This window comes from Neophocaena asiaeorientalis, unplaced genomic scaffold, assembly GCF_003031525.2.
Source record: "Neophocaena asiaeorientalis asiaeorientalis breed wild unplaced genomic scaffold, Neophocaena_asiaeorientalis_V1.1 scaffold388, whole genome shotgun sequence".
In the NCBI taxonomy this organism is placed as follows: domain Eukaryota; kingdom Metazoa; phylum Chordata; class Mammalia; order Artiodactyla; family Phocoenidae; genus Neophocaena; species Neophocaena asiaeorientalis.
The window spans coordinates 50,968-66,269 of NW_020172738.1; the positions used below are offsets into that span (position 1 = coordinate 50,968).

The 15,302-nt window shown below is 42.9% G+C and overlaps 1 protein-coding gene and 1 non-coding gene across 3 annotated transcripts in view; both read right to left on the minus strand.

The window, feature by feature from the left end:
• ATG16L1 (autophagy related 16 like 1) overlaps positions 1 to 15,302 on the minus strand; it is a 43,543-nt gene that overhangs the window by 14,818 nt on the left and 13,423 nt on the right. Inside the window, exons 6-12 of one of the 2 annotated variants that reach the window (XM_024740491.1) lie at positions 14,647 to 14,712; positions 12,195 to 12,281; positions 11,482 to 11,538; positions 10,484 to 10,586; positions 7,460 to 7,565; positions 3,273 to 3,343; positions 2,517 to 2,588 (exon numbers count right to left, since the gene is read on the minus strand). In XM_024740491.1, the coding sequence (XP_024596259.1) occupies positions 2,517 to 2,588; positions 3,273 to 3,343; positions 7,460 to 7,565; positions 10,484 to 10,586; positions 11,482 to 11,538; positions 12,195 to 12,281; positions 14,647 to 14,712 (562 nt within the window). The remainder of the gene's footprint in view (positions 1 to 2,516; positions 2,589 to 3,272; positions 3,344 to 7,459; positions 7,566 to 10,483; positions 10,587 to 11,481; positions 11,539 to 12,194; positions 12,282 to 14,646; positions 14,713 to 15,302) is intronic. The other variant, XM_024740492.1, reaches the window with a different exon arrangement.
• Positions 9,006 to 9,281, minus strand: LOC112396769 (small Cajal body-specific RNA 6). The gene has a single exon (XR_003002640.1).

Here is a 15,302-nt window from a genome sequence, read left to right on the forward strand (position 1 = left end):
TGCTCAACATCACTAATCATTAGAGAAATGCACATCAATACTACAATGAGGTATCACCTCACACCAGTTAGAATGGGCATCATCAGAAAATCTACAAACAACGAATGCTGGAGAAGTTGTGCAGAAAAGGGAACCCTCCTGTAGTGTTCGTGGGAATGTAAATTGATACAGCCACTATGGAGAACAGTATGGAGGTTCCTTAAAAAACTAAAAATAGAACTACCATATGATCCAGCAATCCCACTCCTGGGCATATATCCAGAAGAAAGGCCCGTGTACCCCAAAAAAAAAAAAAAAAAAAAAAAGACACACGATGCGCAGTACCATTTACAATAGCCAGGTCATGGAAGCAACCTAAATTCCCATCGACAGACGAATGGATAAAAATGTGGTACATATATATAATGGAATATTACTCAGCCATAAATGGGAACGAAATTGGGTCACGTGTAGAGACGTGGATGGATCTAGAGACTGTCATACAGGGTGAAGTAGTCAGAAAGAGAAAAACAAATATTATACATTAACGCATATATATGGAAACTAGAAATATGGTACAGATGAACCAGTTCGCAGGGCAGAAATTGAGACACAGATGTAGAGAACAAATGTATGGACACCAAGGGGGGAAAGCGGTGGTGGGAGAGGTGGTGTGATGAATTGGGCGATTGGGATTGACATGTATACACTGATGTGTATAAAACTGATGACTAATAAGGACGTGCTGTATAAAAAAATAAAATTCAAAAATTAAAATAAAGAAATAAATAAAATAAAATAGAAAAAAAATATATCATCCCGCACTCAACTCCTTGCTTTACTTCTCAAAGGGCCTAAAATGTAAGGAATCCTGTATGTCACTCTTCACTAATTACACAGTTTTACTGTATCTCAGTCTAGAATAATCCAGGCCAACTGAACACAGGAAAGAGCACAGGACTCAATCCAAAGTCTCATCTTTCTATTTGTTAACTGTGTGACCTCGGGCAATTCTGTGGGCTTAGCTGAGCCTCAGTTTCCCCATCTACCTACCTCACCTGCATCCCCCTGAGGATTAAAAGCAGTAACATATATAATATACCTGACTACTGGGTCAAACACAGAAACCACTCAGGTAAAAGCCCCTTTCCTTTAGGAAAAATAATGACTGCATAAGTATTCAACCCTGTCTTAAATTTCTGCTAAGCAACTGATGGGTACATAGAGAAGGCATGCCACAGGATGGACTGTAACACTGCCAGGAGAACAGTCTAGGCTGTTACATGGAACTTTTTCCATGCTTACGGTGCAGGACTACAGGGCTTCAACTGAGAACTCGTTCAAGCATTTGAACAGATGTGTACCATTGCTTAAGAGGAGTCCAGCCCTGCCCACAGGCATCCACCTCCCTGTTCCTTCCTTGCAACAAGAACACCAGGCAGGCCCTTCAGCTTTCAGAAGAGAATGTAATCTTTGTCATCCTCACATCTCATGCTTTGCACGTGGATCCTCTTTCAACTAAGAATCGAGAATTACCGCCCTTTAGTATTAGCTAGCATCTGACACTGGCCATTTTCCACACAGCTCCTTCAAGAAAATGGAAAGCCCAAGTGATAAGTGAACTGTGTGTTTCTAACTATTCTTCTAGCTGCATCCCTGCACCATCGAATCAGACCATCAGAAACTACCTAATGGACCACTTCTATTGCAGCTCCCCACCTCCCTGCAGATTTATCTTTATGAAGTTCACCTTAGCATCATGCTCTCTGCTCTTCATGTGGGTTGACACACAAGTTTGCGTCAAGCTTTTTTTTGCGGGTAAAATGCCTACCAATGTCAAGTAAATCCGCCATCTTATCTTTCAGTAGCCTTTATTTAATGAGCTCATGCGAAGGTTGCTTCAAGCTTAAGGAGAAAAACATGTCTCTAAATTAAGCTATGTCTTCTATTAGAACAAAAGTGATATAACCATCTAATTTTTGTCTTTGTCTTGGAATCCAAGCGTCTTCTTGGTAGGTTTGGGTTCAGATGCAGATTTCATCAACATCTGATCCCACTGTTCTTGCTTTCCCATACACCTGTTTCCTGGCTTTGAGTTGTTTTATCTCTCTCATAAGTGTACCCACATATACTTCTATAGCCTACTTTCCAGTTCTACTTTGTGAGATGATTTAGTCTTGGGGTGCTTAAGAAACACAGATTACACTCTGGTGCTAAAATAGCTGAAGATAAGCTAAAACTGACACCTACCAAAAATATTTAGTTTTTATGAACAGGAGTGTCCCAAGTCTTTCATGGAAACGTGATGGTTTCCTATTGCAAATATTCTGCAACTGAATATTGGACAAAGTAAGAATGTAAAGTGGAAACATCAATTTTCCTAAGGAGGAAAGGAAAGGGCAGGGGCAATCAAGTATGAGTTTCAGGACAACATACAATTCTCCTAATCAATCAACCTGCCATTTCCTACATCATGTGACTGGTAAGCAACCACGTGACGTTTGGAGATTACATTAACTTTCCTCACTGGGTCTTACCCGTAACCGATAGTCATCCACAGTCCAGATGCGGCTTGCAAAATCATTTGACGCTGCTAAGAGGTAAGATCCCTACAGGAATAAAGGGGAGGAGGAGAAATGTTAGCCAAAATAGAAGAACTCAGTTCACATGATACAAATTCCCCGATAATCAAGCCCAAGAAGGTTTAGATGCCTATAACTATACACCTGAGCTGAATACCGCTATAACCAGTATTCTGTTAATTTATCACTCCCCCTTAAGTTCAGACCTTCCTCCCGAGCCTGCTCGACCTCACCTGTAAGCTGTAGATACCTCCAGCTCAAAATGGAACTCCTCCTCCTGTGTTCACTCCTCACCACCTCCCACCTTCAGTAAGAGCAAGTACTAATTCTCTGCACCTGTCCAAGCCCAAGAGCTCAGAACCACCGACTCTCCCCAGCCACACCTCCCAACTGCCCCCGTTGGAGACCTGCTTGTCTCTGGCGCTTCTCGCTAGACCCTCTCCTCTCCACCTGCACTGCCTTGGCCCAAACCGGGGCCTTTATCAAGCCTGGCGACTGCCTTGCTGGGGTATCCCAGACCTGTCCCCCTACCCAGTCTTCAACACGGTCGTGATCAGCACAGAATTTATCATCTACCTACATCCTTCTCTAACATTAAGACAGAAAATAGCAGAGAAACCAGATAAGTTTTTAAATTTCAAGAACCAGATGTTCAAAACTGTTTCTAAAAACCTCTAAACTCACCCATTTCCGTGGATATTAGGTACTTACAGCACTATCGAATTCAATGCTTGTAATTCCTGCATTACTGCCGGACAGGGAGCCCTTGAACTCACATTTGTCTGCATACAAACAAAGGTTAAGAAAGGAAGGTTTAAAAACAAACGATGGCAACTCCAACGTATCAATTAAAACGAGGCACTTGAAACACAATGGAAGCCAACTACATGGTCAAAAACAGCTTTCCTGCATCTTTACAGAATCAAGTAGCAGGACAAATGGAATAATGAGACCAAAATATCCGGCTGGTCAGTTCCAAGAGCAATGAATGTACAAGCGGGTGCAGAGCCCAGCATTTTCCTATGGGTTCTTACGCTGTTCTTTTCAAGAAATTCAGTGTCATCAATTTCCTTTACAAAAGATAAGTGCAGGAATTTAAAAACATGTCAATTGACCCTAGAGACCGAGTTTGTTATTTCTCAGTAAAATTTTCTACTTTCCATAAATACATCTTTGGGTTTGATCAATATTTGCCAACTTAACTATCACTTTCGTAGAACCTGACCATTAGAATTTCAGAACCCAAGTAGGAAAAGAAATTTCTACTTACATAAACTGGCTGGTCCTCAGAATTCTAGTAAAGCTAGTCTGGAGTTTCGGTCATCTCTCTGTTCACTCTATATACGTGAGCCTAAGGTTCTGACAATCCAATCGCCCGCCAGTGCTCCCCCCTCCCGCTGCCTGCCGAGTCTCCTCCACCAAGAGGCCCGTCCACATACCCCCATATACCCCCGGGCTCCGTTTTCAAACAGCTTTGGCCACCCGCAATGAAACTTTAAAGATGAGCTGTATGAGTCTCAATGATGATGTGATTCAGTTTCCTTTTTAAAGGGTATCTTTTTTTTTTTGCCTCGAAGAGTTTTATTTATTTATTTACATCTTTATTGGAGTATAACTGCTTTACAATGGTGTGTTAGTTTCTGCTTTGTAACAAAGTGAATCAGTAGGGTATCTTAAGGATAACCTATATAGACAAGCCAGGAAAACAATTAGGGAATCATTCAAATCAAACTCATAAAATAGGAGCACAGAATAGTATACATTTCAATTAACAGCCTCTTCTCTTAGGACTTCTAGATGCTAATAAATATAAATACTGGTTTGGGGACTTCCCTGGTGGTCCAGTGGTTAACACGCCACACTCCCAATGCAGGGGCCTGGGTTCGATCCCTGGTCAGGGAACTAGATCCCTCATGCCATAGCTAGGAGTTCACATGCCACAGTGAAGATTCCACGTACCACAACCAAGACCCAGCACAGCCAAACAAATAAATTAACTTTACATATATATATATATATATATATATAAAATACTGGTTTGGAGCTGTCAAATACATTTAGGGCCAGGACTATTAACCTGGTGGATGAACCCCTGAATTAATTTGCAAAATATGGCACATTTAATGCCTTTCCCTGGATCCTAGCTTTCATTAGATTTTCACAAGTCAAAAAAAGGCCAACACCTACTAATTTAGGACTTTATTTAGATTAGATCTTTATAGACAAAAATATTACTGCAAATTCTAAAAGATATCTCTTTGGCTTATGCCTAAAACACTGGTCTATTTGTTTGGCAGGTGACAAAGTGCCCAAATGTAAGAAATGATCAGTAAGTGCTAGTCTACACAAGAGATTGATCTGAAAAGACCAAAGATCTTATTAAAATCTCTTTTATTTAGAAGGCACTGGGGAGACTATGTCAAGAGCATTTATGTAATTCCCAGCAGAGCTGCTGCTTTTGACAGAATAAGCAAAGACAGGTGCTCCTACTGGATGCAAAGTGGTGGTGGAAGGGTAAAAAAGAGGACCCCCAAACTATTTCATAAAAGGCCTCTTGGACTTGGTCTCTTCCAAGACTCAGTAAATATTAGCCAAGGGGGAAAAATTATAGGCCAAGTAAGCCATTTGTGAAGGAAAGATCCTATAATTAGTTATATGATATATATATATAGGACTGATATTTGTTCCTGAAAACTATAAAAAATGCTGCCAGACACTATGTTATTTCTGTAGACCTAGTAGAAATTTTTCATTTTATTAACACAAATTATGTTCTGGCACAAATTATGTCAGTATTAATGTTGGTTAGTATTTACTTCCTCTTTAGCAGCAAAAAAGTAACACTATTACTAATCCCTGGTATCTTTAATTTTCTTATAGGTGTTTTTACTGACCAAGGAGTAAAACAAAAATATTTTTAGTGCTATCTGTATTTAATTGCAAGGCATAATCAAAACAGACTATCTGTGTAGATTTTTATCACAAAATCTCTATTCTTTTTTTTTTTAAATTAATTAATTTATTTTTGGCTGCACTGGGTCTTCGTTGCTGCATGTGGGTCTTCTCTAGCTGTGGCGAGCAGGCGCTACTCTTCGTTGTGGTGCGCAGGCTTCTCGTTGCGGTAGCTTCTCTTGATGCGGAGCACGGGCTCTAGGCGCGCAGTCTCAGTAGTTGTGGTGCACGGGCTTAGTTGCTCCGCAGCGTATGGGATCTTCCTGGACCAGGGCTCGAACCTGTGTCCCCGGCATTGGCAGGCGGACTCTTAACCACTGTGCCACTAGGGAAGCCCAAAATTTCTATTCTTATGATATGGTTTTATTATTGTTTTGTAAGTTTCAGCAATTACCATTCATAAGGTGTTTCTGGGTAAAACACAAATTTTGATGGGTTTCAAACTGCTCTAACTGCCAGGGATTTAAGTACTGAGTCATTTTCATGAAAATCAAAGGCCAGGGTAGACAAACTGGGTGCTTTATATGACAACGTGTTCCAGCAAAGGGATCGGTAGAATTGCTCTTGCTCTAAATACATCAGCAGTAGTAACACAGGGACTTCCCTGGGAAGCCCGTGCTCCGCAACAAGAGAAGCCACTGCAATGAGAAGCCCGCACACGGCAACAAAGAGTAGCCCCCGCTCTCCACAACTAGAGAAAGGCCGTGCACAGCAGCGAAGACCCAACGCAGCCAAAAATCAATCAATCAATCAATCAATTTATATATATAAAAAAGTAGTAGTAACACACATGCTTCTTCAGCAGGTCTATAGCTCAGAGGAGGCTGTTTTGGCAAAAGCAAGGCATCTACAGTCTTAACACTCAAGCTCAGGTCCCAGGTTTCACGACTCCCTGTCCACGTAAATCAACCATGTAAATCAAGTAGTGTCTCTGAGTTTTCACCTGTCAAACAGGGGTGATACCCACCTAACGGCACAGGGCTATTGTGAGGATCAGAGGAGATAAAGTAGAGAAAGGTATGATGGTGCTATTTATTGTTGGAGAGTGAGCATGTATGTGCTGCAAGTACGGAAACCGGACAAAGTGGTTCCTATAAAACCCTTCAGTCTATTCTTTGACCTTGTCTTACTATTATTATTTTTTGGTTGTGCTGTGTGGCTTGTGGGATCTTGGTTCCCTGACCAGGGAATGAACTCAGGCCCTTGGCAGTGAAAGCCCGAAGTCCTAACTCCTGGACTTCCAGGGGAATTCCCTGACCTTGCCTTACTAAATATACATGTATATTTAATTGAATATCAAAATGTTAAAAGTGGGCTATGCCCATGTTCAGAATTCTGGGAGAGGATTTCACTAACTCTCATTTCCTGTTTTAATGCCATCCCATTTTGAGTACTCTGAGGTCATTCCTGAAACAATGTCTCATCAAAGAGACTTCAGTCTTGATTTTAGAATCCTTGTCCAATAAGCTATTTGTTAAATACATTTTCCTAGATGATACACCCCTCTGTTTATTCTCAAGCTTAGATACGATGTCAGTCATTTTTTGCTAGGCTATGGCCACTGGCATTATTAAATGCATAAACCACAGCCTGATGTGTAATTTAATTGTAGAGTCCATGACTATAAGATTTTTTATTTTCCTTCTAAAACCTGTACTATCTTGGAAGATCCCCTGGTCAGTACGTATTTGAGAAAACACAAACGCTAACGTATCTGTAACTCAACAGCATTCTCTAGTCTACTTGGAAACCCAGAGCAAACATCTACTTGGCTGTATCAGCTGGAAAGGATAACTGAGAGGGTAATAATGCGTTGGTCAGATGATTCCTCACACAAAATACTGTATGTTTCAAGAAGATGAACAATTCAAAGACTGCCTGAAACAGGGCCAACCAGATGTCACCAACACAGCTCCCTTCTGTTTCTCACTCCAGCGAGATCTCACCTCCGAACACTTCCCAGAGCTTCACCCTCCGATCCATGCCTCCCGTGGCCAGGAGCCGGGAACCCGGACTGAACTGCACGGCATTGACCTCCCCATCGTGAGCGTCCTGCAAGACAAGTGCCCTGTTTCAAACCCAACCCCTGTCATCCCCAAGAAGAAAGGGCCCAATACTGATGGACACTCTGGACCCCTAACCAAAGGTTAAACACCTGTCATTAAAGAGGGGACCCAATCACAAACTTGGGTTCCTAGCCCAGGGTCTCCTGATTCTATTATCATTAAATACTTATAGTTACAGTTCTATTTTTTTAAATGCAGTGCAACCTTCTTAAAAAGCATTCAGAATCTGTGTAAACTAATTGCCTAAAGTTTGTCTTTGCATTAATTTTCCTTCTTCTAAGAATAATGTAATTTTAATCTATACTGTACTATGATCTTAAGAGCTTAAAAGTAAGCCTATGGTTAACTGCCTCTTCTGGCCCAGACTGCATTAATACCACATGTTAAACTATGTATCAAATTAAGGTATAGCATGGCTTCTCATGACTTTAAAAAAAGAAGCCTTTTCTTTTTTTAAAAAGTCTTTCTTTTGGTCTCCCTAATACGAATACATCCTGATATGAGTAGATGGTGGTCCTACTGCCACCCATCAGTGTTAGAGTAGAATCCCAGGTAGCTCTTTCTGGAAACAACACGGCACTACATGTACTAGCAGTGAGGCCTCCGCCAAGTTCCTTCACTTCCCAAAGTCTCAGTTTTCTCGTCTATGAAGAGACTTCTGCAGGTTTTGTGAGCTAGGAACGTGTCCGACCATGACTCGGCCTTTGACAAAAGTAGCAGGTGTTATTTTGGCAGAACCTACATTCTTCACAGGGAGATGTCTGAGAATGGCATCCACGTTGGAACACATGATCTGAAAAGGTGGTGGCGTTTGTGTTCAAGATGAGAAAGGAAACCAAATAAAAAGCACCCCATCCCAGAATGGGAAGAGAGAACACTAGACATGACTATAATCTCCTCTCTTAAAAGACCATGGATACTGAAATATTTATGAATGAAATACTATGAGATTTGCTTTAAGTTGCTCCAGCAAAAGTGTGGGCGTGGGGTAGGGGGTAGATAAGATTGGCAAACGTGACTGACTGAAGCCACCCGACAGGAGGATGTCCGGGAAGTTCTCTTACTCTCTACTTCTGCTTATATTTGAAAATTTCCATAATCAAAAGCCAGGGGCGGGGGACCCTGCAATACATGAATGATAAATACTAGATCCTTAAACCTGTCATCAATCACTTGCCTAAAAGGTCATTTTGGGAATACAAAATCTGATCTTCACATTTGCTTGGGACTGAAAAAGGTGCCTGAAGTATCGAGAACGTGACTCATGCACCGACTGGAACAGAAACATGATTTCTTATTACTTTGCTTGATCTGCTTTCTCTCCACCCTCTCGTGTCCCAGGGCTGAAAAGCTGTCTGACAGGGGATCAATCTTTTTACCTCCATACAATTCCGTTTTCTTTGTAATGATACCTTTCTACTTCGGAGGTCTCAGATTGAAAACTTGAGATCACGCACCATCACAACCATGGCTGCCTCTCATCAATCTCCTGTGTGGCCGGTTCTGTTGGACGCTTGTCAGCTGTGCACTGCTCACTCTCAGAGACACACACTGACAGAATCCCCAATTATCAGCTGCTCCATTACCCCATACACACGACTTAAATGTGACAGGAGGGAAAAAATGGGCTGCTGGGAGTTGAGGGCAGGGAAGGCAATGTGACGTTAAGTGCAATCAGACCTTTTACCAATCATCATCGACCTCCGAGGTGACCAGGCCTGTTAGAGAATCACAGGAGTGGAGTGGGAAGGGGCCTTAATAGTCCCCCGTCCAACTCCTCACCCACAGCAGGACTCTCTTTACAACGACCAAGGTGGCTAATCGCTCAGCCAGTTCATTGTATGGAAATAACTATTAAAGTTCCTCTTTATGCCCGGAACTGAAAGCTCCCCCCATATAAACTCCATCCCATTGTTTTTTTCTTTTTTGCGGTACGCGGGCCTCTCACTGTTGTGGCCTCTCCTGTTGCGGAGCACAGGCTCTGGACGTGCAGGCTCAGAGGCCATGGCGCACAGGCCCAGCCGCTCCGCGGCACGTGGGATCTTCCCGGACCAGGGCAGAAACCCGCGTCCCCTGCATCGGCAGGCGGACTCTCAACCACTGCGCCACCAGGGAAGCCCCATCCCATTTTTACAGCAAGCCTTTCTCTCCCCGAACGTCAGCTCCTCCAACTCACCCCTTGCTACACAAGAGTTAACCCAACTATTTGGGCTTTGCTCTATTCTTCCATCCCCCACCCCATTTCCTAGCCCTGAGCCAGGGACTCTACAATTCCCCAGGCCGGTTGCATGTCCGCTCAATTACCCCAGCCAGGATCTGGATTATCCTTTAGTACTAGGACCCAGCTCCACACTCCAGCTGACAGCCATGGTATCACAGTGGCTTCTGCCCAGGAGTTTCTCTGGTTTCCAACTATGTGCTCCTAATGGTCAGAAGTCACATGGACCTGAGTATAATTTGTGAAGCCAACAGCTGCCCTACTGACCTTTCAAAACAGACCACTGACTAGAAACTCTAAATTGGAGCCAACTGGTGACAACAATTGCATGAATTATTCTCTAATTCCTCACCATCCCAAATTAGCTCTCCCCTTGCCCCACCCCCTCATGCTACCCATCCTCTCAGCCAGTCCTACATTACAGAGGGTGGCTGCAAATAAATTCTGTTCTCTGAAGAGCGGCAAAATACACTAATTTTACTTACCTTATCAAAGCAACTTTGCTTTGCTTTGCCTATCAAAATATAATCAATCCTTTCTATCAGACAGCCAACAGGTTGTCTGATAGAAAGTTCCATATGAACAAAACAATAATAGAAAGCTTAGCTGCAGCAGGAGAAAGGGTCCTTTGTCAGGCTCTGTTTCTTTATGAAGCTTGGTGGGCTGTGGGGATAAATCATACTTACGAAGACACACATTGCAGTCGTTGGCACCCTCACTTCTTTACTAGAGCCAGGATGAGTATCCACGTTATCCTGGGGAACTGGAAAGGAAGACACAGAGCGCCTCCTAAGAAGTAACATAAAGGAAAACATCAGGATGGCACAGGCTTACTGTCCACCAAACTCTCAGAAGGGATTCAAAGACATCTTTTATCAATAGCTTCTTTTCCCTTCTAGACCCTCCAAACCACAGAACGATTCCCCAAATCAGAAGCGACCTCACTCAGTGACAACTGGAAAGACAGTCAGCACTTACCTGTGCTCTCCTTTTCGCTAACCCACGGACTCCAAAACTCAACACTGAAAAGCAATCCTGAACAACTGCTGCCCCCGTCAATAAACAGCTACAAATGTTCTCAACTTAACGTAACCGCTAGCTCAGAGGGAGCTCGTTGGTATTTTCATAAAACTATTTTAAGATGATTCCTATGCCTGGTTACAATCATCCTCAGCGTACACTTGTGGTCAAGGTGGAGCTGAACACATGCCAAAAGAAAGAGCGACCCGGCCTTGATTACTGTATAGAGCTCAGCCTATTCGCCCGTCTCAGAGGGCTGACAGCATTCCTAGGAGCATGCAAAGCGTCCAGGTTATTAGCACATGTACACGTGATGATTGGTGTAGTGAAGCAGTGATCAGCAATAATTATCAACGACCCACACTTGCATGCTGGGCTAAGAGAGGATAATATTTTCACCTGGCAGCGTCAGAAGAGTGATGTCCCAAAAGGGGAGACTCGGACAGACTAAAGGGTAAGGCCAGAGATCAGCACGCAGCGAGATTAAGAAAAAGGAAGTTGAGGAAAAAAGGAAGAAGCTAAATGAAAAGCTGAAATTAAGGCATCTGTATACTCTGCACTGAAATTCTGGCGCACGTTTAAAAAACGACAACAAATCATGTACATGTACTCAGGTATATTTATACACATATTAACAAGGAAAGGTGAAGGTTTTCTAACCTACCCAAAGATATTAGTGATAGAATCCAGAAGGCCTCCAGCAGGCTGCGAGAGTCGCTTACTAAAGAGGAGGGGAGGATAGGTTTAAACCTTAGAAACATTTTGCCCAAATAATCAATCAAAAACAGTCCACAAAAGTACCTGGGAGCGTTTCCCAATGAGCTCCCAAACCCCAGCTGAGAACCCCTCACAGTACTGAACCAGCAGAAAGCATTGGGAAGGTAGGAGGGAAAACCCAGCCTTGAAGTTTCAAAAGAAATACGGTTCCCTAGCACTAAATTAACTTCCCTGGAAATAATGCTTTAGACGATGAACTGTCTAAGTGACCTAACAACAACTTCTAGTGGTTAATGACCAATCCCATTCTTTTCATCCTGTTTTGGCAAATTAAAAAAAGAAAAGAAAAGAACTCCTGGAGCCCTAGTAAGAATTAAGCAGTATGATCTAAACAATCACCCTGCCTAACAAGGTCCATCTTTCAGAAAGCCACTACACCTTTTCTGCTTCTCTTCACAGCTGGTGGCGGCACTAAGGGACGGCTAGCCTCCTGTTAAGCAGAGGTGACCCGAGAAAGACGGAGACACCCTGGAGCCCGCGAGCCCCATGGCTGAGTGAGCGGGGCTGCACGTTCCAGCTGGGGGCGCCACACCGTTCCCTGGCCCCGCCCACAAGCATGCCGCCGGGCTGCTCCGCCCCTGGCACAGCCCGTCTACTCACGCGGCTGCTCTGCTGACGGCCCGCACCGGAGAGGCCTCCTCAGCGTGATCGGAGGTTTCATCCACAAGGACTTCAATGTCATCATCCCTGGAAAGAAGGGCAAGAGGCTGAGTCTTCGATGCTGCTGAACAGAGCTTTGCTCCGCGAAGGCCGACACCAACACCACTTCCTAATCACACACGGGCTACGTGACTTGGCTGTGACAGAGGCAGTCAAGGCTTCTCTGGAGAAAAAGGAGCTGCCATCTGAGCAACAGCGAAGAAACCATCTGTTCAAGTCAAATCCAGAATTCCAACTGCAAACAACTTTACAAGTGAGCTTTTGCTCTTTTTAGGTCTAAACACAGCTCCCACTTGGAAAGCAATGACATAATGGCTTATTAAGCCTATATTCACATAGCCAGCACTAAGGTAGATTTTTCTCATCAGAAGTCTGGTTTGTAGCTCAAGGGCTCCCGCATGCCAACTGGACTGCAGCACTAAGAAACAGTTCCCGTGAGACGGGCTGAGTAACACAGAGGATAGCTAGGGGCAGCTATGGTGTACAAGAAAATGCCAGGATAGGGAGAAGATCCAAGTCAATAAGGAAATGGACTGCTAAAAGGGCAATGAAGTCAACGGGTACCTAAACAACCCAGTTCTAAATATTACTGTAATAGTAAAAGACAGGAAAGCAAGATCTAAACACAATTCATTTTTGACTCTGGGTATTTGAGGCTTATGTTCAAGCATAGCTCTGGGTATTTGCTGTTTCTGACATTTTAGAGAGTCCATTATATTACACATGAGATAATCAAGTCACAGGACCATGCTCCTTTGCTGGTGTTTATCCCACCGGATGCAAAGCTCCTCTGGAATTCCCCTTCCTCCCCGTTTTCCTGGCTGCGGGGAAGGCAAGTAATTATTTTGGTCTTAATGACGTCCTACCGAGTTGCGATCTTCATGGAGAAGCAAAATAATAAAATCTAATAACCCAAGACTTTATTACCAAACGTTTGGATTCATAAGAACTCGAGAGATTTTTCCATGATTAATCATCTGGATTATGTAAATATATACTTCAGAACTTGTTACCAAGCAAGTTAAACCAAGTTCAAGTAAATTTATTTTCCTTGGCTATTGATTCTAGGGTCCCGTGTAACTGAACCCAGTCTTGGCCAGGATTAGAGGAGAACAAAGGCGGGCCTGAAGACAGAGAACAGGCTGGGCTTTCTTCTCTTCTCAGTTGTGGTCTGAGGGTCACTTGTGTCCGCACAAGGGTAACAACAGAACAGCAGACATGGCAAGAGTAACAAACCTGAGCTGAGCCTATGTAAATGGTTTGTTTAAGATAGAGCTGTATAGTTATAAAGGTACTTGGAACAGCGCAAAGGCCCAGGACCACGAGAAAATACCAGCATGTGGTAACGTGTTATCAAAACCTTTCAAAGGTGTTAATGTCCTTTCACCTAGAAACTCTACTTGTAGGAAAGAACAGAGATTAAGAACAGGCCTTTACAGTCAGACACCCTTAAGTTTCCACCCTGTCTCTGCCTTTTCCTTTGTGATATGGGGCAGGATGCTGGACCTTTCTACACCTAGTCACCTGTTTATGCTGGCCAATAAGAGGCAGACAAATGATGCTTTTATAAGCCGTTATTTTTAAGGAACCAAATCTCATTTCCAGGTCAACTATTTAGCTACTTTGTAGCTTTGGGCAAATACACCTGAGATTCACTTTCTACACGTGAAGAGGATAGAAATTATGCACATATAGCTACATCTAAAGCAAAGGCTTGGTATGAGATTTGTTTTCTTATAAATCAAGACCTTTGTCTGGCAGGTGACTCCTGAGTGAATTTAAATCACTCCCCTCCATTTACAAGCAAGCAACATTTAAAAAAACAGAAGATCACAACTCTAATACTATATTCCAGAACCTATTTCAAAGAGGGAGAAGAGCAAAGGGAATGGAGTCACTAAAATTCTCTGAAAACAAAGCTTCAAATCTCAGGGAAGACCCTCCACCCAATTCCAGATTAGGAAAAACTCCATATTGACTCAATTGCTTTTGTTCCAGGAAATCCCAGTTTTTACTTAGGCTTCAAAGGTTTGCCCAAGCTCCACTTGAAGCCACTAACCAAGAAGAGAGCAAGAGACAGAACCCCAGCCCAGCATCACACTGCAACAGCTCCAACCAGAGGCAGAAAACAGGTCGGTCTCAACAGGAAAACAGCGAGGCTGTCACTGGTTAAGGGTGGAGGAAGTCAGAATTCACACTCACAGCTAATGAATATAAACTGAAACAACTTTCTGGAAGGTAATGGGTGTTTTTTATTTGCTGCCCTAAGTCTTTTCGTTTTCCTTCTACATTTTGTAAAATGGTTTTATAGACACAGAATATTATAAGACTATTTCAAAACAGCAAATCAAATTACTATGAGCATAGTTTCGATTTGTACATCTCTACTCACTGCTCAGCTGGGAGAGGTTCCTTTGCTGCTTCTGCGAGCTCCTTCTGCAGCCGGGCTTGCCGCCTCCTATTTAAAAAAAAAAAAAAAAAAGCCCACTATTTATGTCTACTTAAAGAAAGCATGGGGTTTTGGCTCTCAAAAAACTACTTAGTAACACATTTGAATATTCAATGCACTTAAAGTAACAACTACCCTGGACAAAGATACCCAAAGTCCCAAATCCACAACTGTAACTTCAGCAAGGATCCTATTATAATGGATTTCAGAGCAAAGCCCTAGGAGGGATTAGAGAGAGCAGTGAACCAGCAAGGGAGAAGCCTGCCTGTGGGGACCCAGGGCCTCTCAGGACAGAAACATGCATCAGGTTTATCCAGGGTTAGTCATGGTCGAGACTTAGTTTTCTGAAATAAACAGTCTCACACTAACATATCAAGAGCATGAATAATAATAAAAATTCACTTGTACCTAGCATGGTTTTATTATTTTACAGAATTTGACTCATTTAACACTTATAACAAACTTTTTGAGGTTAAGTACTATGATTCCCATTTTATAGACGAGGAAACTGAGGTATAGTGAGATTCTTGAGTCATCAAAATGTACAAGGCTTCAGTTTACTAGGGCTGGACACACAAGTCCTGGCTGCAGCAGAATTT